The following is a 23,489-nucleotide window of genomic DNA, read 5'->3' on the forward strand; positions in this document are numbered from 1 at the left end:
CAGTCTCTAATTTATTAAGCCAAACCAGGCCTGATTTCCCTCGGAGGTAGCGATAATATTCCCCATCTCGTGCAGCTTTTTGGCTCTGAGCTAATACATCCTTTCAGTGAACCCTCCGAATAAATGGAGCTGGAGGGGAGGTGGGAGGTAGATCCACTCTTGTATTTATTATGTGTTGACAAAACGCACTGAGAGAGGCAGATGCCAGGTGCTAATGCAAAGTACTTCAGTCCGCCCTTGTTAACGAGTTGCGTGCCTAGCGCAGGTTTAGTCCCCGGTGGATTATGGGGCTGTCCTAACTCTCATTGATATAATAACATGATACAAAAAGATTCCCTGGGTAGTAAATATGTTTGACCATTTTAGATTCATTAAGGTGTAAACTTTGTCTGGCAGAGAGAAGTTCCACTAAGCATTTTTGCACCGAAGTAGGTCAGTGTAATTATAATTGGCTTTAATGAGCACTGCTCTGCAGTTCTGTACCTGTAGCTGGTTGGCGCTCAGAAGTGCAAATGCCGTGGCTGCCTTTGAAAAAAGCAATGAGGAATCAAAGAAGTAATTTCTAATCTAATTCATTTTGACTTGAGAGCCTCGGTTATCTGCATAAGCAGAGGTAAACAATCCGGTGTCGGTAAGAAAAGCCAGAGCAAACGCAGGCGGCAGTGATCGGCAGCTCTGCTGGCCAGAGGATGCAGGTGAAATTCTGCTTCGGTGTCTCAGCAGCCTTGCAAACTGTCTGGAATTCAACTTTTGGGAGGAGTTGTTCCATCAAAGCCAGTAGGAGTTGTACCAATTTGTTTGGAGTGAATTTTTCTTTGTGCCTCAAAAGACATTCGGGTAAAGTAGCGGTGAGGAGAGGAAAACGCTAAGGAGAATTTTGTCATTTAGGCTGTTCCCAAAACATATTTATGTACCTGTTCCTCCAGAGAGAAGAAAATCTCATATATCCAGAAACTGTACATTGTGGCAGTTGATCTTTATCTTTGGGATGGAGTATTCACAGGTACTGCTTCTGGAAAGGAAAAATGGATTTGAGAGAGGCGTTAGCTATTTAGCTGGTGGGTACAGAACTGAGCTTTTGTTCTCAGAAGATGTAGCTCTACAGCAGTTCCTTGGGAATACTGATGGGAAGACATTTGCTGTACGGTGAGCCTGCATGAGGAGCTGAAATGTTTCAGAACCGGGCGAGAGAAAAGAGCAGCCTGGGAAGGCTGGGTCTAACCACGGATTTACTCCCGTGCACCCCGCTCAGCTCTGATGGGCTGTGCGGTGCTACTGGCGTTGGCAGCTCTGGGTCGTGGCCCGTGTGGCTTTGCAGGGGTGCAGCTGCAGTCTGGGGTTCGCAGAGCAGGGACCGAGCGGGAATGTGCCTTTTCCTTACAGCGTTGTGCATGGAAAGGGCCTGTATAGAAACCACCGGCTCTTCTCCCTGCCAGGGGGGAGTCTTGGGGCTAGTGAGCAACACTTACCTGGGAGGATGCGGATGGGGAAAAAGAACTGCTGTTCTAATAAGTTGCAAAGATTTGGTTGGGTTTTTTTGTTGTTGTTTTTTTTAATTGCAAATAACTATTCAAGAATGGTTTGTTTATTAAAGCCTTTGAACTGTGTCCTTCTCTTTCTGGAGTCAGGACAACTTTAATTTCTCATCTTTTGCCATTCAGTTTTCATGCAGTCTTGTCCAGACAGGCGACTCATTTGGTGACTCAGTTCCTTATTAGGTATTATGTCCAGTACAGTTTTTGGCCTTTCAAGGTGTGGAGTGGTCGGTCTCTCTTTGTCTGGGCGCTTGAGCCCTGATCTCCATCTCTGATTCAAGCGTAACTCAGGGTAAAGGAGACGGTCAGCTCTGGTGTTGTCAACCTGCTTCTGAACCCCTCGTGCTTGAGGTACCCAGCACAGCCCCGCACTCCCGAAACGGCTCAAATCCCTAAATGCAGTGTGTGCTGAAGAATAGATTGGATTTTGTTGTGGGCTGAGAAAGCATTGTGTCCCCATTACAATCGGGAGCTGCGGCAATCCAGCTGTTACTAGCCCATGATGTTTACAGCTGGAGGGAGCAGTGCCCAGGAGGTGGGTATCAGGGTCCGTGTTCCTGCAGGGAGGACAAAGATGCATCTTCAGATTTTACCTTCATCTGTTCCCTGGGACCATGAACTGAGAAGAAATTCAGCAGAAAGAATCCCGTATGATCTGTTTTGATGGTGAAAGATGTTAAATTTGTATCCTACGCCATTTGACTTGTACTTTTCTCTTTTCTCTTGCCAGCCCAGAACTGCAGTCACATCTTGCAGGGCCCAAACGGGACAATACAGAGTCCGGGCTTTCCATATGGATATCCAAATTATGCAAACTGCACGTGGACAATCACTGCCGAGGAGCAGAACAGGATACAGCTTGTTTTCCAGTCCTTTGCGTTAGAGGAAGACTTTGATGTGTTATCTATCTACGATGGACTGCCTCAGCAGGGGAACCTGAGAACAAGGTACATTGCTCATAACAGTCATGTTTATAAACATGTTCTCGTTTCTGCCACTGGGATTAAATCTAGGTTGGAGGTTTATGCTGCAATAAACTGGGAGTGCTTCTTCATGAGCAGTTCCTGTAGTTGTTTTGATTTCTTACCTCTGATAAGGTTTGAAATGTTGCTCTGAATGGCTGACAGCAATGATTTATCAGGAGTCGTTCTAGACATCGGGAGAAGTTAATTAGAAAATGGAGCAAGAGAAAAGCAGAGCTAATGTGCAAGAGGAGCTTCCCTCAATCCAAAAGAGATTCTCTGAGTGGGAGGATGGATAATGGGTTTCAGTTTACAGCTCTGCCAAATGCTTCATGGGTGCATTTGGGTGATTCCTCAACTTGCAGGCTGTTCACCAACTGGATGGGGTGATCTCTCACATCTGACTAAACTGTCAGAGTTTTAGGGGTAAAGAGTTATCGAGTAATATAGTTTAATATGGAGACCCTCTGTGGATTCTGATCTCTGAGACTTCCAGGTACTATCCTGGTATTAATAAAAAGCTCAATGAGAGGCTGATTTTGAAAAACATGATGTATTGCTGTGGTAGCAAATGTTAGATGGCATGTCAGTGTTCTGTGTTTGAAGGAGTCGCGATCTCAGACCTCCAGATCTGAGGCACAGATGAAATCAGCTTGGTGACTTGTGACGTGACTGCTGTTGTCTGATGTGGTGTCTGATTGCAGCTGAAGTCTGACAGTAATATATTCAAAAAGTAATAGAAACAGTGGCAGCATCCAGTGTTAGAATCCCTAGGGAGAATGCTGTAGTTGTGGACAGTCCTGGAAATTAATTTTACTTCAAGCCACTTTAGGACAGATCCTTTGACCTCGAGTGTCTTGTCTAACCCAGCTGGAAAATCTGAGTTAAAGACTGGAGAAAATCAGCTCTTCACGTAGCTGATTTCAGGTATGCAAATAAATCTTATCTTCATCTTGCAACCGTGCTTGAGAATCATCTTAATTATGGCACCTCATCATTTAATCAGAAGATAGCATAGTGCTTTGCTTTGGGTGTTATGTAAAGGATGCTTGTATCAGGTATAAAATTCTGCTCAGGAGACTGTCTGGTGAGAAGTCAACACTGCTGCTGCCCTGAGAAGCCCCCGGCACGTTGCTCTGCTCGTGAGCAGCGCCAGATGTTTCCTTTTGCCCTTTAGATGTCAGTGGGATGTTCTGCTGAAGAAGCAAAATCCACGAAGGAAATGAATTCAGAAGGAGGGTCATGGTGGAGTAAATTAGTAAGACATTAGGTGAGTTGCATTCAGGTATTGCTGTGAGCTACTCGTGAGCGTGGCGTGATTATAAATAAAGTAACAGCAAGAGCATCACCAAACCTGGGGTGCTGTCCTGGAAATCTGCAGCCCTGCACTGGAGGAAGGTGAGGACACAAATAAGGTCCTTCCTCTGCATCGCTGGTGAACTTCACGTGCAATTGAGTAAGTTGGGGGATGGAACCAGGAGCACAAAGTGATGCGGGAAAGTTTCATCTCTAATGAGGTGTTTGGGAAGTGATGTGTATTTAGTACAACAGAGGACAGTGAAAGAAATGGGGAAGAAGATTGGTAGAGGTCTAAGAGTCCTTACAGAAGATTTAAAAACTAAACGAGATATGGACACGTGGATTCTTCACCTGGATGTTTCTAGATTAGTGGCTTCAAAACCTGAAACTTGCTCTTTTGTGCTGTTCGGTGTCTCACTTCGTTCAGCTTTTTTTTTTTTTTTTGTTCTACATCAGTCTCACTTCATTAAACTCTGTAACTGTTGCCCAACACTGTTTTTTAGGTTTTTTTTTATTCTTTCTCTCCTTTTTCTTTTTTCCTGTGGCTATCAATTTTGTTTTTTTCTCAGCCTGCTTTCCAAATGTACTCAATTCATCATCCAAGTGCAGTACTCGAAGATGGATGACCGTGCGTCATTCATCAAAGCTTATACTACCAGGAGCTGGGCCAAAATAAGCTGTAAGCAAGTGTAAAAGAAGAGGGGGGTAAAAAAAGCCTGTTTCTGTAGAGAAGAAGGTAACTGTTTTGTTCAGTGTGTCCAAGGCTGATCAGCAAAATGGTGAACAGAGGAACTGTGTCTCTTTACTTGAGCTCGTGTTGTTGAGCATCGCGGGTGTTTTTCAGTAGGTCACGTCTGCGTGACGGGGAGAAGGGAAGGACATCGGCGTCCATGTCTTATTGTGCTGGGGTTTGTCTTCTGGAAACCCGACTGTTCCGTTTAAGCCGTGTATACCCAAGAGCTCCCTTGGCCTTCTTGCTGAGAAGGGGTTAATAACTGTGTGCGTCGTGTGCTGGAAAACACCCTGTTGTCTTGCAGTTTAATGTGGTGTGAAAGTTCCCTAATAGAATAAGAACAGACTTAATCCAATGAGACACTTGCTAATAAACTGCTTTACTGCATATTAGGGAATTTGCGTTGTATGTTTGTGATGAGTATGTGAATATTAAATGCGATTCAGCATCTTAATTTAGACATCCAGGGCTGTTGTCATCTTTTAGTGCCATGACTTTGCTTTGTTTGCTAAAATCAGAGCTTGTTTCCAAGTCCTTGCCTCCTTCAGCTTCTCTCAAATAGTTTGTGTGGTTGTTTTTGGTTTGGTTTGTTTTTTCCCCAACACCATATGCTGGTTTTGAGCCAGGACCACTGTAACAGAATCTTCTTTGAAACCTGGGAACAGCGCTGGCTGCAGATTTGTCTCTCCCTTGAGCTGGAGAGTTACGTGTTTTCAGCAGTTCAGATGAGATTTGTAGCTTCCCTTGGGTGCCTGGATGTGTCTTCCCTTCTCTTATCGGTGTTTGCGCTCATTACACCAGACCAAACTCTCTCCCAAATGCTCATTCTTCAAGTTCATGAGTGTTCTGAACTGCCAAGGGGGATCAGAGTGGAGCCTTGATCCGAAACCTGTGGTTACTGGAGAACGGGCTTTCTGCAAATTCCCGTTGTGCTCTGATTGTGTCATTGTTGAGAGGATGCTCCACTCATCAGGTTGGTTCCCTGATTGCTTTCCCACCGTGCTGGGCTTAGAAGCTCAGCAGAGACCTGACTAAAATTTGAATATTTGGAGCTATTTATGGATCCAAGATTGCTATGGGAGTTGGGAGACTCTTTGGACTTTTTCATATTTGGCCATTACGTGACATAACCAGGCAGTAGTTAACAAGAAAAAAAATGTAGCAAAGGAGGAAAGCCACAAGACATCTTCAAGCTTTTTCATCTGCTGCTGTAATTTGCAGGACGCTTTTAATGTGAGAATCTTAAATTAGTTGCTGGTTTCCTTATTTGATGTTTCAGGCTTGCATTAAGATCCAGAGAAAACAATTTACGACATATCTGGTGGGTCAGTCATTCCACGTAGTTCTGTTTTTCTGAAGGGAGCCACTGAATTGACACTCAAAATAGGACTGGTCAGTTTAGAGAATCGGTTGGTTTTTCTCCTTACAAAGATGTTTAAAACTAATTTGGAAAGCCCAAAGGACAGAATGTGCCGTCTTTTTTACCAGGAGAGGCTACTGCTCACTCGCATACATGCTGAACGGCGCTGGGGTAACTTCTTCAGCAGTGGAGAGAGAAAAATTGAACTGTAAAATGACGTGATGTTTTATTTTTGCAAGTTAAATTTGTCATATTCTTAAAATCCTCCTTTTGGAGGGTCTTCATACTAGGGTGGGGTAATAGAACCAAAGTACAAACCAGATGAAGTTCGTAGCTGTGCGTTTTAATCCTTTTTCCCGAAGGGAGGAAGAACGTGTGTGCTTTCATGTTTTCTTTGAAATGGAGTGAATCTTTAGGTCAAGAAGTTTTTATATCTGTAAGGTCTGACCTTGAGAGTTTCTCAGGCAAAGTACCTCTTTGAACAGTGTGTATTTCCCCTCTATCAAAATTAATGAAAGGCTACAGGAAATTATGCAATCTTACTAGACCATTGAAGGTACAATGGAATTGTGGAGTGCTATTACTCGCGGTCTCAAATAGCAAACAGACACATCTTCAATGCCCACTGACTCTCATTCATTTTGTTCTTGCTGGGTGGCCCGGCTCCTTTTGGGCTCTTCCGAATTGGATTTTGTGCTGCAAGAGCAACTGCTGATTTCTGGTCCTTTTTCTTAATACAGAATGTAATTGTGATTTTGTAGCTGTTTGGAAAACATAAAGGCTGCTGCTGTCTGAAGATGCAGGAATTGTCCTTACATCTTTAGCGATTTTTACAATATTTAAGCTTGCAGCTGATCAGAGCTGCTACAGTGGAATTAAAGATTTAGGAAAGGAGATAAATATTTTCATTTGAACTGTTCAGTAGTTTGTTGCCACTGATCTGTGTGTAAATTGAAGGGTGAAATGCTGCTCTCCAGTAGAGATGCCAAAGTTGATCAGAGATCTGCTTGTAGCTCGCTGCTACCTAAATAAAGGAAAAATGAGCATAGAAGGGACATGATAAAAATAATAAAATAAATCCAACTTCCTACTCTCTTGCATTGTATGGAAAATTAAATTTATTGAAATTTGATGCTTTGTACATGTTCCCAGCTTGAGCCATGCAGGCCTCATATAACTGAGATGGCTGTGCAGACTTTAGGCTCTATAAATAACACTTTTCTAGTGGGAATTGACCCAAACCCCATTTTAAATGAGCAGAGAAATCCATCCGGGCTGGAATTTATGAGCCCCGTGACTGTCCCCAGAGACTGTGTTAGTTAATGGAGCCTTTGTTGGTGTCAGAGGTAAGCAAAGGACTCTTGTGGCGTGATGGATTATACTAGACTTGGGGAAGGGAAGAAAGTGCATTTGATTCCCAAGTCGTGCTGGCACATGGGGTTTGATTGTGTGATGTTGGATGGAGAGCTGTTTGCAAAGTGCTGGATTAACTTTTTGAAAAAAAAAAAGTAGGTGCAGCATATGTCATCATTAGTGAGTTCAAGGGACAGAGAAAGCTTTTTTCCCCTCTAATGCTTGTTACTGTCTTGATAAGAAAAATACATAGTAATGGATGTCAGAGCCAATGGATATTATTTTAAAAGCAACTTAATTATCAACCAGCTGGGCAGAGGGGATGACTGGAGAGCAGTATGGAATAAAATAGGACATGACATTTGGTGTTGGTTGGCAGCAAAGTAGCTTGGTCAAATATGAAGAGAGAATAGACAAGGAGTTGCTGCTGCAATGTGCCTCGGGAGGAACTTGTTCAGGATCTGTTTGTAACTCGACTCAAAAATAAAAGCAGCTTGGATTTGAGCATGTCATCGCAACGAGCTGAGTAAATCCACATGTAAACTGATACTGTTGTTCTTATGTCATCACAGCATCCTTTTCAGCTGGCTGAGATTTTTTTTGGTCCAGAGCATCATCTCAGCCTTAAAGGGATCAAAATTAAAGGACAACTGTCTAAGTAACACCAGTGAGTTCTGCCTTGCAGACAGAACTGGCTTTTAAGTGTCTGCCACATCCATGAGCTGGAAGTGTTCTCAGATCATGCTCTGCTTGTTTTATTAATGCTTAATAAGAACATTCATAGTACCAGTTGTCCTATCAGTATGGTTTAAAAAAAAAAGCTAACATCTCATTTTAATCGCTTGATTCTTAAATACAGAGAGGAAGGGAGAAAAACTAACAGAAGCAAGCCTGAGGAAAAGGTAGCAGAGAGGGAGCTGGCTCCTCCTTTCATCCACACTTACTGAAAACAGAGAAAAAGATCTGCAGAGTTCTCTCTGCGGAAAGCAGAAGGGATGAGATGTGAGCGAGGCCGAGGTGGCACAGCCGGCGCTGCAGCTGCAGGGGACGAGCTGGAGCAGGAGGAGGAGGAAGAGGCCGCAGGACCGTGGGGACACTGGAGCGGGTTACGGGCCAGAGAGCAGGGAGTGGTGTGGAAAAGCCTCCTGGAGACAGAGCTACCGCTGCAGCTTGCAGGCAATGAGATCACAGAATCCCAGAATGTCAGGGGTTGGAAGGGACCTCAAAAGATCATCCAGTCCAATCCCCCCCGCCGGAGCAGGAACACCCAGATGAGGTTACACAGGAAGGTGTCCAGGCAGGTTGGAATGTCTGCAGAGGAGGAGACTCCACAGCCTCCCTGGGCAGCCTGGGCCAGGCTCTGGCACCCTCACCGGGAAGAAGTTTCTTCTCATATTTAAGTGGAACCTCCTGTGTTCCAGTTTGTACCCATTGCTCCTTGTCCTATCATTGGTTGTCACTGAGAAGAGCCTGGCTTCATCCTCCTGACACTCCCCCTTTATATTATTTATAACCATGAATGAGGTCACCCCTCAGTGTCCTCTCCTCCAGCTCAGAGCCCCAGCTCCTCAGCCTTTCCTCACACGGGAGATGCTCCACTCCCTTCAGCATCTTCATGGCTGCGCTGGACTCTCTCCAGCAGTTCCCTGTCCTTGAACTGAGGGGCCCAGAACTGGACACAATATTCCAGATGCGGCCTCACCAGGGCAGAGGAGAGGGGCAGCAGAACCTCTCTGACCTACTGACCACCCCCCTTCTAACCCACCCCAGGTACCATTGGCCTTCCTGGCCACAAGGGCCCAGTGCTGGCTCATGGTCATCCTGGGAGGCATTAAACTCCTTCAGGATCAAAGACTATTCCTAAGGTACCAGTAAGGAGATCTGAGGTGGGAGGGATTGCTGTGGATAAATTCCCTGATCTCTTGCATTTGTTCTTATCTTCTTGACGTACGTTCTGTGAACCAGCCTTGAGGGGATGTCTGTGAGTGACCACTGACTCTGCATGTGGCTGTGCTTCCATTTTCCCCATAGGCTTTAATTTTTAAACGTACGTTTGTGTTTCCGAAGGTGTTCTCCCTGCAGCAGCTGCAGTACAATGCTTACGCATCCTTTTCATCAAGACCGAGAATTTCAAATGTTAATATCACACATACCCATTTATCAGTGGAAAGACTGGACGTACATTCAGCCTCTCATTGGAGCTAGTGAGTTCCCTCATTGCTGTGTGCGAGTGATCCAGCGGTTGGGCTGAACAAGGCACACAAAACTTGATTCAAAGCCAGCTGGAAGTTACTGGGCTCTTTCTGTTGGCCCCAGTTGATGACAGATCAGTTGAACACTTGATGAATGCACCTTCCAGATGATTTTGGGTTGACTGCTGCTTTGTTACCTGGGTGCAGTGTGAAAGAGCTGTCACCTGCTCATTCCAAGTTATTTTCCAAAGAGCAGCTCTCGCTCTCAGCTCTTGTTTTTTCAACAGAGCCCCTTACACCTGACTTAGCTTGAATATTGTCCTGGGATAGCACAGGGGTATCAGACAAGCACTTTGCAGAACCACGCCATTGAAACAGTATATACTGAAGAGAGTGGTTCCTTTGATGGGAAGTTTTCTTTAATAGGTGCCTTTAAATTACATGCAGGAAAAAAACCACTGAAGTATGGTATAGTGTAATTTAATGCTGGGTTAAACGATGCAATCCAATGCGTTTTCATTAGATGTTCTGAGACACTTCTCCAGCATTTATGCTTTAAAGGCTGTTGGATTGCCAGCTGCAATAACTATTTTGATTGCAGCCTGAGCTGATGGTGGGCATCCTACCAGAAAAATAATGTGCTCTGTTTTAATTATGGCACCTGCACTCCAAAATGGGAGCCTGCGTCACAGGGTATGGTACAGTTGTACTCGATACAGTGGAGCAGTATAATAATATGCAACAGATGGAGGTGAGAGCATTTGCAAAGGGACTGAGACATGGGCTGTCTTGGCCAAACGTTTTTTTGAGGGCAAAAGTCTTCAGTTGTGGGTTAAACCTTCTGAGCAGAGCAGTCAGTGGGTCTTCGTCACGTGCTTGACTCCTTTCATAGATTATGGGACAATTTTCCACCAGGGGAGGACTTCGGCATTGGGGAAGATGCTTCTGTGAAGCAGGTTTTGCTGCTCTGCAAATGGGGAGCTACGCACCAGAAATATTTGCAATGTTGGTGACAAACCCAAGGCAAAAAATGGAGGAGGATGCAAACAGAGTGGAGGATTTCTGTGCAGATTTGTTTAGATATATTGATTTTGGCTGTACTGTGAAGCAAGGGCAAGCTTATGAAGTGGTATTTCTGGCACCGGTTTAGTTTGGTTCATCACAGTAGGAGCAGAATTAAGCCAATGAAAAACACATCGAAAATCTCACGCTATCAGTGTTGGCTCCAAGCAACTTAAGGGGATAATCACTCAATAATCCATTTGGCCAGAGGTATGGAAGAAATGGAAGATGATTATTCGTGCTGTTATTACCACCCTCACATTCTTGTTATGGCCCTTAATAAAAACAAGGAACAGAGTTTGCTGCTTCTCTTTCTCATTAGTGTATACATATTTTTTATTGCTACACTAAATAACAGTTATGTCAGTACTGGGTTTGCTGGCTGGGCTTTGGTAGGGGGAGGACAATGGTGTGGCTGCTTTGAGAAGCTTCTGGAAGCTTCCCTGGTGTGTGACGGAGCCAATGCCACCAGTTCCACAAGGGACCCATTGCTGGCCAAGGCTGAGCCCGTCAGCCCTGGTGGGATAATGCATTTAAAAACTGGAAAAAAGGGCTGTGCAGCTGAAGCGAGGAGTGAGTATGAGAGGAAATCTGCAGACACAGCAAGGTCAGAGTCCAGCCAGGGTCACCCACCGCAGCCACGATAAAAAGGGACAGGTTCTGCTCTGTGCTTTTATTAAAACTGATCCTTGCATTTCCTGGATTGGAGCGCATGAAGGTTTCAATAAGCTGTTTGAGTTAAACTGCAAAATAAACTAATAAAAACCGCGGCAGTCTTTCTCAGGTCTGTGCGCGGCAAAACTATCTGGAGTCCTTAAAAATCCTGGAACGCTTTATTTTTATTAAACAGGAGGGATTGTTCTTCCAGCTTGTACAGACAATAGTTTTTATGCTGAGAGTGGGTAAGTACTCCTCTGCTGACATTAGAACTTGACTGCCATCATTGTCTGGCAACCGCGTGAACTTTGCTGATAACTGGAAATTTTGCTTTAATCAGGTTCTCAGGCAGAGCATGTCAGCTTTCATTAGTCGGAGTTCAATCCCTTAGAAATAATATTTAGATTTACTAAATCAGGGCCAGAGTAAGAACAGTGGGGAAGTTCACTCTTGATCTGGAGGAATGCTGTGTGGCAGTGAGTTCCTTCAGTCGCTGCTGCTTCTGGGGTTTGGTGAAAGTCTGATTTTTAGGACAGTTTTCAGGCAGTGGGGACTGCATCTGAATTTCTGTCCTTGATAATGGCAGGCAAGAATCTGAGATTGCTTTAAAACACATGTTCTTTATGTAAATCACCTTAGCCAAGTGTAAGGAGAAGGCTTATAGGTTATAAAACTATAATTGTTTATGAGAAATGTACATTAGCTCTTCTTGGCCTGTGTCAATACAGTATTGGGGTTTAGTGTCTGGGATCTACTAATGCTAGTTTCACCAAACAGACTTTTGTAATTAACAGTTGTCAATTAGCTCTCAGTCTGCAAGGAAAGCCGGGGAGGGCAAGACCCCTGGGCTGTGTGTTTCTGTAATGCTGGCTTGGGTCTATTTATGAGCCTTACCACCTTTTAATATCATTCTTTCTTGTGGGCGTGTGTCTGTATTGCAGGCAGCTCCTGCAGTACATCTACTAGACCATCTTGTGCAAATGATTTTGTGTCTGTGGGCTTTGATTTTTCTCTGAGTAAAGAGGTGTTAACCGTTGCAGTCTTCACTGGGGCGCTGTTAGGTACTAGGATGGAGGTTGAAAAGAGCATCCTTGGGATTGTTCTTGCCAGCACAGTTGGGTGAGGGCTGGAGAGGATTCCTAGAAACTTCAAAAATTACGCACTGTAAAACTACAGAGCAAATACTCCGCAGACAGCCACCCTGATGGGCTTTAATTGGCAAAAACATTTTCTTGCCTGCTCTCTTACGCTATTTTAGTTTGTGTTCAATTTAGTGTAGTTTGTATAATGCTTCAGACCCGTATCTAATGTTTTTCCTCCAAGGTTCTCAAAACGTGTTATAAACATCATTGAATAATGTCTCGGCCTCGCTCAGTGACCTTAAATATTACTTGTGTTTTATGGATGGGGAAAGTTACTCTGGCGGCTCAGCGACTGCTCCGAGATGACAGTGCTGGGATTAGCAGAGCAGATGATGTTGGCGAACGAGGCGTGAAGCACATAGACCTGTTTAAAATATGGTCAGTGAAGATACACGAGGAGTTGTTCTGGTGAGCAGGAGGTGCTAAAAGCCCTGGATGGGTTTGCATTTGTTGAACAGTGAACTGAAGCCGTACGGGTCTGTTTTCTGTAGCTCCCACGTCAGGCCGTGGTGTGTTGGCGGGTCCGTGGCAGAAATAGTGAGTGTAACTTTGCTCTTGATTTCTTCCAGGTTAACGGGTTTCCAGCTGCCGGCTCCCGTTGTGAGCACGGGGGTCGTGCTGTCCCTGTGGCTCGTGAGCGACTACGCGGTCAGTGCTCAAGGCTTCCAGGCCAGCTATGAAGGTAAGTGCTCGGTTCAGTCATTGTCTTGAGTTGTACCTGCATGTGGCTTATGGCAGGATATGAAACTAAGGTGTGAAGTTTATACCGGAATATATACATGTGCAGACACTTAATCCAAGAAAGGAGTGCCTGGTTCTTGTGTCATTAGATCCATTATTTCAGAATTCAAATAGCTGATCCCTTGCAAGTGTAATTTATTTTTTCCTCTCAGTATCTGTGCTCAAAACACCTTGAAAAGCACACTCTAACAGCAAAGCTGGAATGACCGGGAGGGAAGGGTAATGTGGGATTTGACAGTGGAATCTGCAGCATTCCACAAGCCCAGAGCCCCGTGCAGCAGCAGAAACTGCAGAGCAGTGCATAGGACACTCAGATATTACCACATTTTTCCTTTACATTATCTTTGTTTTCCCTGCACCACCTTCCCCAAGTATTTAAATTCACCTCCTGTGTTTCTTGTCATAAATATGTCCAGTGTTTGGTAGTTGTGGAGGTAAAGGATTGTATGTGAAAGCTCGGTTGCTTCAGAAAATCTTGGATCTCTAACGCTGGAAGTTCTCAGATAATGAAAGAACTGTTTGTACTCGAAGGCAGGTCCTGATTGCAGTATGAGCTGGTACTGCTGGGTAAATGACAAATTAACCATTTTAAAATATGAGTTATATTTGCACTGATTATTGAACCCAGAATGTTGTTCCTATCCCCGTGAATGTTTTTCTTTGGAGTCCTTAGGAGTTCTCAGCCTTAATGATAATTTTTTGGTAATGAGACCTACCGGCCAATTACCCAATACATTAAACCAAGCAGATGCCTTCATTTAGATCATGTTGTAGCCTCTCAAAATTTTCCGCACTTGGCAATTGTTCAGGTTCAGGGGAATTCTGTTTAAATACCCTCTAATTTCTGATTAAAACCTTTGCTCTGCCTTGAGGCGGCCGTGGCACTAAGACGTTTTTATTAGTCCTGAAGTGATGAGTGTGTCAGCAGGTGCTCGGTGTGGCCGGGCAGAGTGTTAGAGATGTCTCAGCCGGAGCCCATACTGGTTTTACCAGGGTAGGTGCCTACTGGGGATGCTGGTGGAGTGCGGTGGCTGCCGGGACAGGCGACCCAAGGCGGATCTGCTGCCCCTGTGCAGAATCTCTGCTAGAACACGTGTCTGTCACTGTGTCGACATCACTCCCAAACTGCGTGATAGAGGACACGTAGCTGGTTTTGTACTTTCTTGACATTTAGAGTTCATATTTTGCCATTTACACACAGTTACTTGTACACTTTGTTTTTTATTACCTTGATGTAGTGGGTAATCTCGTACAAAGGCTTTTTCCGGGGCTGCCCTTTAGTCATGTATATTTTAAATTATCTGAAGTTTATTTGACTGGTGATTAGGAGGTTTTAAAGCAGGTAACTTAAAAAACATCCCCAGGGGAAAAAATGAAATGTGCTTCGAACTCGAGCCACCAAGTGATGCAGAGCATTGGTGTAAATGAAAAGCTGGTTTTGAGAGGGGCAGAGGTGCTCGATGTGCAGACTCCTGGCTGGGCATTTGGGTGCTTGTTAACTAAGAAGGAGAAGATGAGTGTGGTTTTGATGGAGGGGATGTGCTGCAGCTCTAACACTCTTTCAGTTCAATGGTAATCTACGACTCGGTGAATCGCATGCAATTTGATAATTCATGTTTAAAGACAGAACAGCGCATCGGAGTCCTTGCAGTCCTTGCTCCTTTATGATCTGCTATCAAAGCACGTTCATCATGCCCCTCCTCCCTTTAAGCAATCATTGGGAAATCACCAGAAGAAACAGAATTTTAAAATTGGAACAAAAGATCTCAGGAACTTTCTTCAAGGGAGCCAGGAAGCAGGTACGTAGTTGGAGGCATCAAAGTGACAGAAAAACATTGTGCTCACACTGTCTGCTCTGGGAAACACAGAAATTGAGGCTGGCTTTATCTGAGTTAACATCTTCCCAGCTTATCTAGTTGGTACGATGCCTGCGGGATAAGATCTCTTACAATTTCCTGAAAACAACACAGGCACCTCCTGCTTAAACCTCTGTGCATGTGTTTCTTCAATTCCGGCTGTCTCAGGACACAGTTTATTTATACATTTCACTGGCTAAGGAAGGCAGAGCTGGTGGAATCTATTCAATAACATTTCCACTTTGAGAGGGTTCAGCCATCCTTTAAGAACAGTTTGAGACTCCGCGGAGCTTTTTCCAAGCCCCAGGTGCTGGTGGAATCTGAGGCATCACCTGCTCTAGGGCCTCTGTACTGGTTCCTTCTTGAGCTCATGGTTTTCTGACTTCATTAAATGTTCTTGTGCTTGGCTGCTGGATCTTCATCTTGTTTTCCTCATCTTTCTTCATTTAGTTGGTGTGCGTTGCCAGCTTGTTTCTATCTGCTTCCATCGTCTGACTCTTCATGTTGTCCCATCTCTTGCTGTTTATTATGATTTTTCTCTAGATGCCCAGTATTGTTTCAGAGCCCAGTAAACAGAAGGGCTTTTATATGAATTATTCTGCTGTGGAAGAATGAGAGTGAACAGAAAGGTTGATGTTGTCCTTCCCCATCTCTCAAGGAACAGACATGGTTGCGACTTGTCATACACGCTGCAAAATTAATTTTGCATTTGTAAGTGAATGTGGAAAACCCCACAGCAATATCCTGCTCCGAGAGAGGAGACCTGACTAGAGCAGCAGAAATAACTGTCATTAAGTGGGTGATCTGGAAAAAGAAACGGGGGCGACCGTTGTAGGGTTACTGGGAATGAAAAATTGTCAGCTTTTTCTTGCTGAATTGAAATAATAGCGAAAATTTCATTTCCTTTAAAGTATAATACTTAGAAGGCAATTTTACTTAAGAGGTTTTCTTACTAAATATAAGCGGTTCTTAGGAAACTCTGTTTCAGAACATATCATTGAGAAAATATTTAAATTAAGTGCTTTCATGCTCTTGGCATCCTTAAATTTGGGTTTTTTTCTGTTAAACTGTCCCTTGAATTCAACATGATTTAACAATTACCCTTGTTCACCCTCAGCCTGTGGGGTTTTTTTCTGACTGAATGATTCTTCTTAAAAATCCTAACCAGCTGGTTTGAGTCTTGCATTTCATTTCAATGCAGGAGAAATTTGAAGCAGAGACAGCCAGAAATAACCTAAGTTAGAGCTTTACTAGGATGTGAATCTTGACAGTCTGATCTTGTGAAAAATATACCTGAAGATTTAATGACCCAAAATGACCAGTGCTTCCATTTATTGCTTCCCCTGAAAGATGTGTGAAGCTAATATTAAGGCACATGCCTGGACTACAATGTGAAATTAATTACAATCACTGCTGCTGCGCACCTGATGAATACATAGTAAGCTGACATTTAAAATAAATTGGGCAAGTCTTTTACGATAAGAAGAAAATTGATATAAATGCCACGTTTCCTCAATACTGCTAATAACAGTTCACGATGAATAGCAAGGGGGTTTTTTTAGTTTACTGATGGAGAAATAAAATAAAATCACATTATTATTTGTGAGCCATTAACCTCTTGGCTGCCTTGTTAGTCTTGAGGGTATGAAAAATAGAAAGGGATTTAAGAAAAAATACCTGAACCTGCTCTTTATCATACGTGACTAGAGAGCGATGCTGGAAAACGTGCTCATGAGCTTAATGAAACTTAATGAAACCAGCCAGAACAAGAAGGAATTGGGTTCTTGCTTTGTCCCTGGCCTACTATATTGATGTTTCTAAAGTCACAGCTTTACACGGTGCCTCAGTTTCTCTCTGATGAGATTATATTTTCATTGATGGCATTCGTCTTCTAACAATGAAAGTGCTATATATAGAAGAGGGATGCAATAATGTAGAACACATTTTTAGGGAATCCTTATCTGTGTCATTTTTAGAGTTTTCGTGTTAATTTTTTCTTTCTTTTTTTTTCTAAAGCAAAGTTGAATTAGAAACCCCTGGAGAGACCCGGAGCATGTAGGACCCCGGGCTCGGTTGCTGCACAAGTGTAATGCAGCGAGATTTAACACTAGGTGAAGATTTTTCCTTCCCAAGACATCGTGTTTGATTACAGCTGCAACAAATTTGATAGCGGCAAACACTAAGTGCCTGATTGAAAAGAAACAATTACGCCTAGAAGAACACTGCTTATTTTAAGAAATTAGAAGCATTTAAATACAGAGGGAAACAGCCCCGAGTAAATGGTGCTGTTTTCCTTCGTAATAAATACCCTCCTCTTTCTCAAGCACAAATATCTCATTCTTCAGAAGGTTGTTTGTGGAGCTGTGTGTGCATATTTAGAATATACAATTAAAAACTGGTTCCTGTCCTTCTTTGGCCATTCCTTGGGCTAAACCTGGATGAGGTTTCTGGCTCTGCTGTGTGTGCATTGCCATTGTGCACAAGTTGTGAAACTGCTTCATTGCTCCGTTTTCCAGCCTGTCATTTAACTTCACAGTAACAGTTGCCCCGTTAATGGACGGCAAATTGATCAGCTTGCTTTTTCTGTCTTTGGAAATAGCATATTTGAAATTTTTTTAAAAACAGAGCACTGTTCAAATTGGCTTTTGATGGTGAAGACCAACGCTGCCCTGGGGCAAAAAACCCCAGAGAATTCCTTCGCGCACATTGAGTGTGTGGCATAAAGCTTTCAACAACTGTGCAATACCTTTGTAGGACTTTTCCGTTTTAATAGACATAGTTCTTTACTTCCCATTCAGTCAACTGCTCCTGCAGCTTTTGTCATTTCATCCCTGTCTGCTGTGCTTAATGTCCCTTGCCTTAGTGGCTATTTGTTCTCCCAATTTTAGGATCAGTTGCCTCCCAATTTGAGGGTTGTTTTTGGGATTTTGGGAAGGTATGTCCCCCCCGGCTGCTCTCTCCTCCTCCCGTCTCTCCCAGGCTGGACTTGGTGCTGGGGAGGGAGAAATCCCGCGATGCCCATGGGAGGTTTGGAGCATCAGCAGGTTGTACTGAGTCGGATGACATTCTGTGTTGCCTTTAAAAACAATAAAGAAAACTCCTGTTGGCTCGAGGAATGGAATTGCAGTCAGTACTGCTTTGCTTCTGCAGCTCCTTGCTGTAGCTTAAAGGGCGGATACCCAATTTCTGAGCGTTAATAAGATGCTAAATAAAAAAATGAGCCTAGCATTCTGATATTGTCTTCCCATGTAGACGATATTTTATTGTTTTAAAATGTCTTCTGCATTTCAGGTGAATGGAGGGACAAAAACTAGGTGCAATCTCTTTTGCTGTTGCTGCTGCCTGTCAAATAGGAATGAACCTGGAGGGACACAGAAAGAGCCGGAGTCTTGCTGGAGGGGGGCGGTGATGCCAACAGCTGTAGGATGAGGCAGCAGCAGCTGCTTTACCTCCTGCTCCTCGGGGTTTGCACATCTGGCGAGGTTTGCGCATCTGGCAGGGGTTGCAGGGAGGGGGGCGCTGAGCCCTGCTCTGCTCCCCACCCGTGTTTTTGGGTTCAGATCACCGCATTTCTGAAAACGTGCGCCGAGCGGTGCCGGAGCGTGAAGCCGTTCCGCACAGCGCAGTTCGATTTGCTTCTTGTTTGCAAGGTGTTAGTATTTGGACTACATGATAAACCAAGATACCACATAAGCAGTAAGGCAATGCGGTGTTGTCAATAATATTGAGTGACAGGATTGTTTTACATGGTGTAGCATCTGGAAGAGAAGTAGTTTTACAATTAGATTTAAAGCATAGCGTTGGATTGATTCTGTCTCCAATTAAATATTTTCTACCTGATGTAAAAAATCTGGTTGGCAATAGGCTTGCCTATCATGTTTTCAGATTTATTTATTTTTTTCCAAGGCTGCGCTTTGGAATTTTTCCACGCTATTTCAGCTCTGTAGCCGTGTCCCTGTTTGTCATCAGCTGTTCGCAATATGCAACTAGTGTTTCATTTAATGTACCATATGCGTATTGGAAACAAGTGACTTTGCACAGTCAACTGTTCAGTTCAGTCACACGTTGGGAGCGGTGGGTGCAAACTCGATGAGTGAAATAGTGATGAAGTATCTGGTTGGTTGAGGTCAGTCAACTGGGCTTTATATCCCAAATGAGCCCGAGTTCCTGCCAGTGCTGCTTGTTCCCTTTTGCTACTGGCCTGTGCTGGAAGAGCTGGTGTTGGCCTGACAGTAAATACATATCTTTGATGTCTTAGCTGTGATTTAAAAAAAAAAAAAAAAGTATTTGTTAGTAGTTTAGACAAGAGCGGTTGTTTTATAAACACCTTTTAAAGGGCAAAAAGCCACCTGAGAAATCCTAAGTTTGCTTCTAAACCCTCTTTTGCTGTTTATTTCCAGTTATCTGTATCCGTTTGCTTTTTGTTTGTTTGTTTGTTCCCTGGAGGAAACTGTTGTCATGGTCAGGAGCATATTCCAGTCATCAGTGGTATTTCAGCCTTGGGAGGGAAATGAATGGCAAATTGGCCTGACACTGGTGACTCAGTTATTTCTCCCAGCCTTGGCAGGAGCTGGTATAAGTGCTGCTCAGTCTGGTACTTGCAGACGATGTCCAATAAATTTGCTGAAGTAAAATCAAGCAAATAAGCCTGGTGTTTGCCCCTTGTAATGTTTATGAGCTCGGTGCTACATCAGGTAGTCAGGGACTCGTAAAACAAAAATCTCCATTAGAAGATGAAGAAATAAACCTAAGTAGCTGTGCTGCCCGCTGTGCTTCCCTGGGAAGTGTGGCTGGGGGTACTTGTGCTTTATGAACAGGCATTTCTTTAGGTAGGGGGAGTATTCAGGTGCAAATACCTCCTGGAGCATCCAGCCGAAATGAGCTGTGCCAGCCGAGGTGCAGTTTGGCTTTGAGTGACGAGAGAGGAGCCTCCTGAGCGCTCAAGGTCAAGTACTTGAGAGGCTGGTGCAGTTTGCAGCGTTGGCTTTAACAGCACAGTGAGCTCTGGGCCCCGGTGACTTGCAGAAACTGCATCTGAGTGAGGGGGGACACCTGAAAAGCTCCATTTTTCTTGTCTGGGGTGTGAACTTGCGACTGACGGCGCTGCTGGGCCGGACCCTTGGCTGCTGGAAACGCCGTTTGCTCTGATTTCAAGGGATCCTCTTGGTGCAGTTGCTGAATTCCAGAGTGTTGCTGGTGCTGAGCACCCGACCTGGAGCCTCGGGGTTTGGCTGGGGGGTTTAGCAGACCCGCTGGGGTGGGCGATGCTGCAGGCTGCGTGCGTTGGACTGTTCCTTGGACTAAACTCATCACGCAGCTCCTCGTGGTTTTTGCCTGTTCCCAGACGCTCGTGGTGTTGGTTCCTGAGCAGCCTGTGCTGCTCGGTGGGACGTTTTGTGCTGTGCCAGCCTGGAGTCGCTGCTCTGGAAATGTCGATGCGAGTGAGGTGCTGTTGCAGCGCAGGATTAATGAGAACACAAGGGCGGAGGGTTGGTGACTGTGCATGTGATGCTTGTAATTCCTCTTGTTGTCTGTGTACATTAGTATTGTTCAAACAAGGGCAGGGGAACATCCTAGCACTGGGTATTTTCTGGATATCCTTGCTGCTTTCCCTCTGAATCCAGCAAAACCAGCAGAGCAGCTCCCGTTTTGGGAAACATTGCAGGCGCTTTCCCTAATGGCTTCAGATTAAATCAGCTCCCTGGGGAACCGGGGACAGAAGAGTCAACCTTCCTATTGTTTTTCTTTTTAGTTATACAAAAGATTTTTATTACTTAAATGAGCTCCCAGAAAGTCTCTCTTAATATACTACTAATTGATTTTAAGTCTTGAAAGCAGCAAAGCTTATTAGCATTTGCTGACTCAGCCAGAACCCTCCCCACACACGAGAGGATGGAGCGAGATATTGACCCATGTTGCTGCAGCACTAAATGAAGTTGAGGGAATATTAAGTGTTTCATGCTGGCATTTGATTTGCATATGCAAATGAGATCAATCAGTGCAGACGCGGGAGAGCAGGAATACTAATGCTTAGTAAATAGGATCCAGTATGAAACATTTAAGCATCAAGTGACACTTGCTCAGCTACAACACGGGGACACTTTGCTGTCCAGATTCCCCCTGCTCCTCCCAGGCTGTACAGCTGCTCTGCTCGTCAGCTCCTTTTAGAGCAAAATGTCAATAAATGCAGAAAACACTGAAGAATTTGTGTGACTTTGAGGTTGCTTCTGCTTTCCCGACATGTGGGTATGGAGGGCAATTCGTGCTTGAGATGTTACTGTACATGACCGGACAGGTGGAAGGTGTTGAAAACCAGTGTCTGGAAAAGCCTCAGCACAGCAGTGCAGGTACCTTATGAAGGACTCTCATTGTGATGGTTCTTCACTGAAAACCTTCATTTTCCTCCCTTCTTGCTCCTTTTTTTTTTTTCTCCTCGCGTATAATAGAGAGCCATTTCTTTTCAATCAAGGAATCTATTTGCAGAACATGTAGTTGTTAGATGCGTTTGGTTTTGTTTCAGCATACATTTCCATAAAAAGTCACCACTAATGAGCTGTGCGAAAATTGCAGACTTGCTGCCAAGCCAATTTGGTTAAAAGGCTTGTCCGTCCTTCATTACCATTTGATCCTTACACACGCACAATGTGCCTGAGCAGGTACAACCATGGTAGCTATAAAAAGGAAGGCGAGGTAGCATCACATCTCTGAAAAATCCCTATTGCTCCTAATGCGGCCACTGTTCTTTGTTCTGTCTGTCCCCATGTGTTGATTTCCCAGTTATCTCATCAATGGGTCACGGTTGTAAGAATTAAGAAGATCTCAATCTGTGGAGTTTCTTTTCATAGTCCAGTTGGCTGATATGTCTTCTGATTATAGCCAGTGTTAAGGAGATTTTTGGTTAGTTTGTCCCATCAGATCCTCTGACATGTGCTGATGGGATCTGAGCTCCTACGAGACGCCTCCTCAATCCCTTCAAATCCACCTCGCTGGGATGGGAATTCCTTCCCTTGTTCTTTACCTAGTGGTATTTCTTTCTGCTTTTGAAATTAAAATGTCGTCTGTCCAAGCAGAACCTGGCTATAAATAAGTAAGTGATTTCCAAGCAGTGTTGGGCTCACCTTACTGGAAGAGCTGGGCTCTAACTGTAGCTTAGGCTTGGAATTGTTGGTGATTCCTGGTGATTTCTTGTGGAAAAAGCAAAGTGGAAGGAATCCCAGCCCCTCTGCAGGCGGCTGGGACACAACAAGAGGGGTTTATGGTGGAGGAGGCCACAAGTGTTCTCTGTTTCTCGGTGTCCATAGGGCTGGGCTACGTTCAGCAGAAAGTGTCGTGTTTTGCGTGAGGGACGATGGTTCAGAGCCCCATTTATAAACAGGAAAGGGTGTATGTCTGCGTAAGATTTTTCTACCGATTTACTATTTTCTGCGTGTATTAAGTATCAGCTGCCTGTACAATTCTTGCTATTCATTACCATATCTAAAAAATGGGTAGGAGAAAAGGCATTTCCTTGAATATGCTTGCAGCTTATGCGTCTGGAAAATGCCACGTATAGATAATTGGAGCTGAGCAGAGGCAGCGATGCCTCATTCAGAGCATGAGCTGCTGCTGTGTGAGGAGACTATTAACAACAGTTTTAGGGAGGTGGCAGGAAACGGCGCCTGTGACACTGTCAATATCTGGATGAAAATGTGCTTTTACACGGATATCTGCTTTGCCACCCAGATCCGAGATGATTCGGTGCTCAGGGTGGCTGGGGCTGCGTTCGGGGAGTCTCGGAGCACGTAACCGCTGCAGAAAGTGCAAATTGGTTCTTTCCCCGAGTATTAGAAACGGCGAGATGAAGTGCTATTTAAAGAGGGAGAATGGGAGGGAGGAGGGGAGTGTCATCAGTCGGAGTTTGTTGTTATCATTCCGATTATTATAGGCTGATGTGTCTGGAGATGCAATGGCTGGAGCATTATCTCAGTTGCTCTGGTTTATTTTTTTTTATCAACCGTCATTTTCAGCGGCGTCTTCACAGGTGGGGAAGGTCATGATGGCTTTATGCTCTTGAATCTTCATATAAACCCCGTCGTGTTATTAAAGAGGAGATACAATGATTATTCAAGCACAGAAAGGCTCAGTGGTATTATTACTATTCATAAGAACAGAGTTTGTCAATCAGTAATCCCTGAAACACAGAGCAAAACAAATATGACCTGACTTTCCTTCACCTTGTAGAAGCACTAATAGATCTGACCTGTTTCTTCGTGGTTTCATCACGTTTTTAGATTGGTTTCTGAAAGAGATGAGGAATGCAGTTATGCCCCGTGTCTGTGGACTAATAATTTTTTAACCCAGTATTTCAATTAAATTTAATAGGGATTAAGTGGTGTAAAAAATAATTCATGTCCTCTGAGTTTTAGATTAAAAACCACAATGCACACGACAAAACCACTGTAGCCAGTTTGGAAATCTGAAGCTTTTCTGGCTTAAACAGCAGTGAAATGGGACCTGCCAGTGTCTGAAAGCTCAGCTTCATGTGATGTTATCCTGAGGTTTGACAAGTGGAGGAGATTAGAAATCACCTCTGCTTGGGGAGGAAAAACAAACCAAAA

General features: G+C 44.1%; 1 protein-coding gene across 1 annotated transcript in view; it reads left to right on the forward strand.

Annotated features, from left to right (window-relative positions):
* CSMD2 (CUB and Sushi multiple domains 2) overlaps positions 1–23,489 on the forward strand; it is a 225,893-nt gene that overhangs the window by 16,628 nt on the left and 185,776 nt on the right. Inside the window, 2 exon segments of the mRNA XM_065650363.1 lie at positions 2,266–2,482; positions 12,865–12,977. Coding sequence (XP_065506435.1) covers positions 2,266–2,482; positions 12,865–12,977 — 330 coding nt within the window.

This window comes from Caloenas nicobarica, chromosome 23 (assembly GCF_036013445.1).
Source record: "Caloenas nicobarica isolate bCalNic1 chromosome 23, bCalNic1.hap1, whole genome shotgun sequence".
In the NCBI taxonomy this organism is placed as follows: domain Eukaryota; kingdom Metazoa; phylum Chordata; class Aves; order Columbiformes; family Columbidae; genus Caloenas; species Caloenas nicobarica.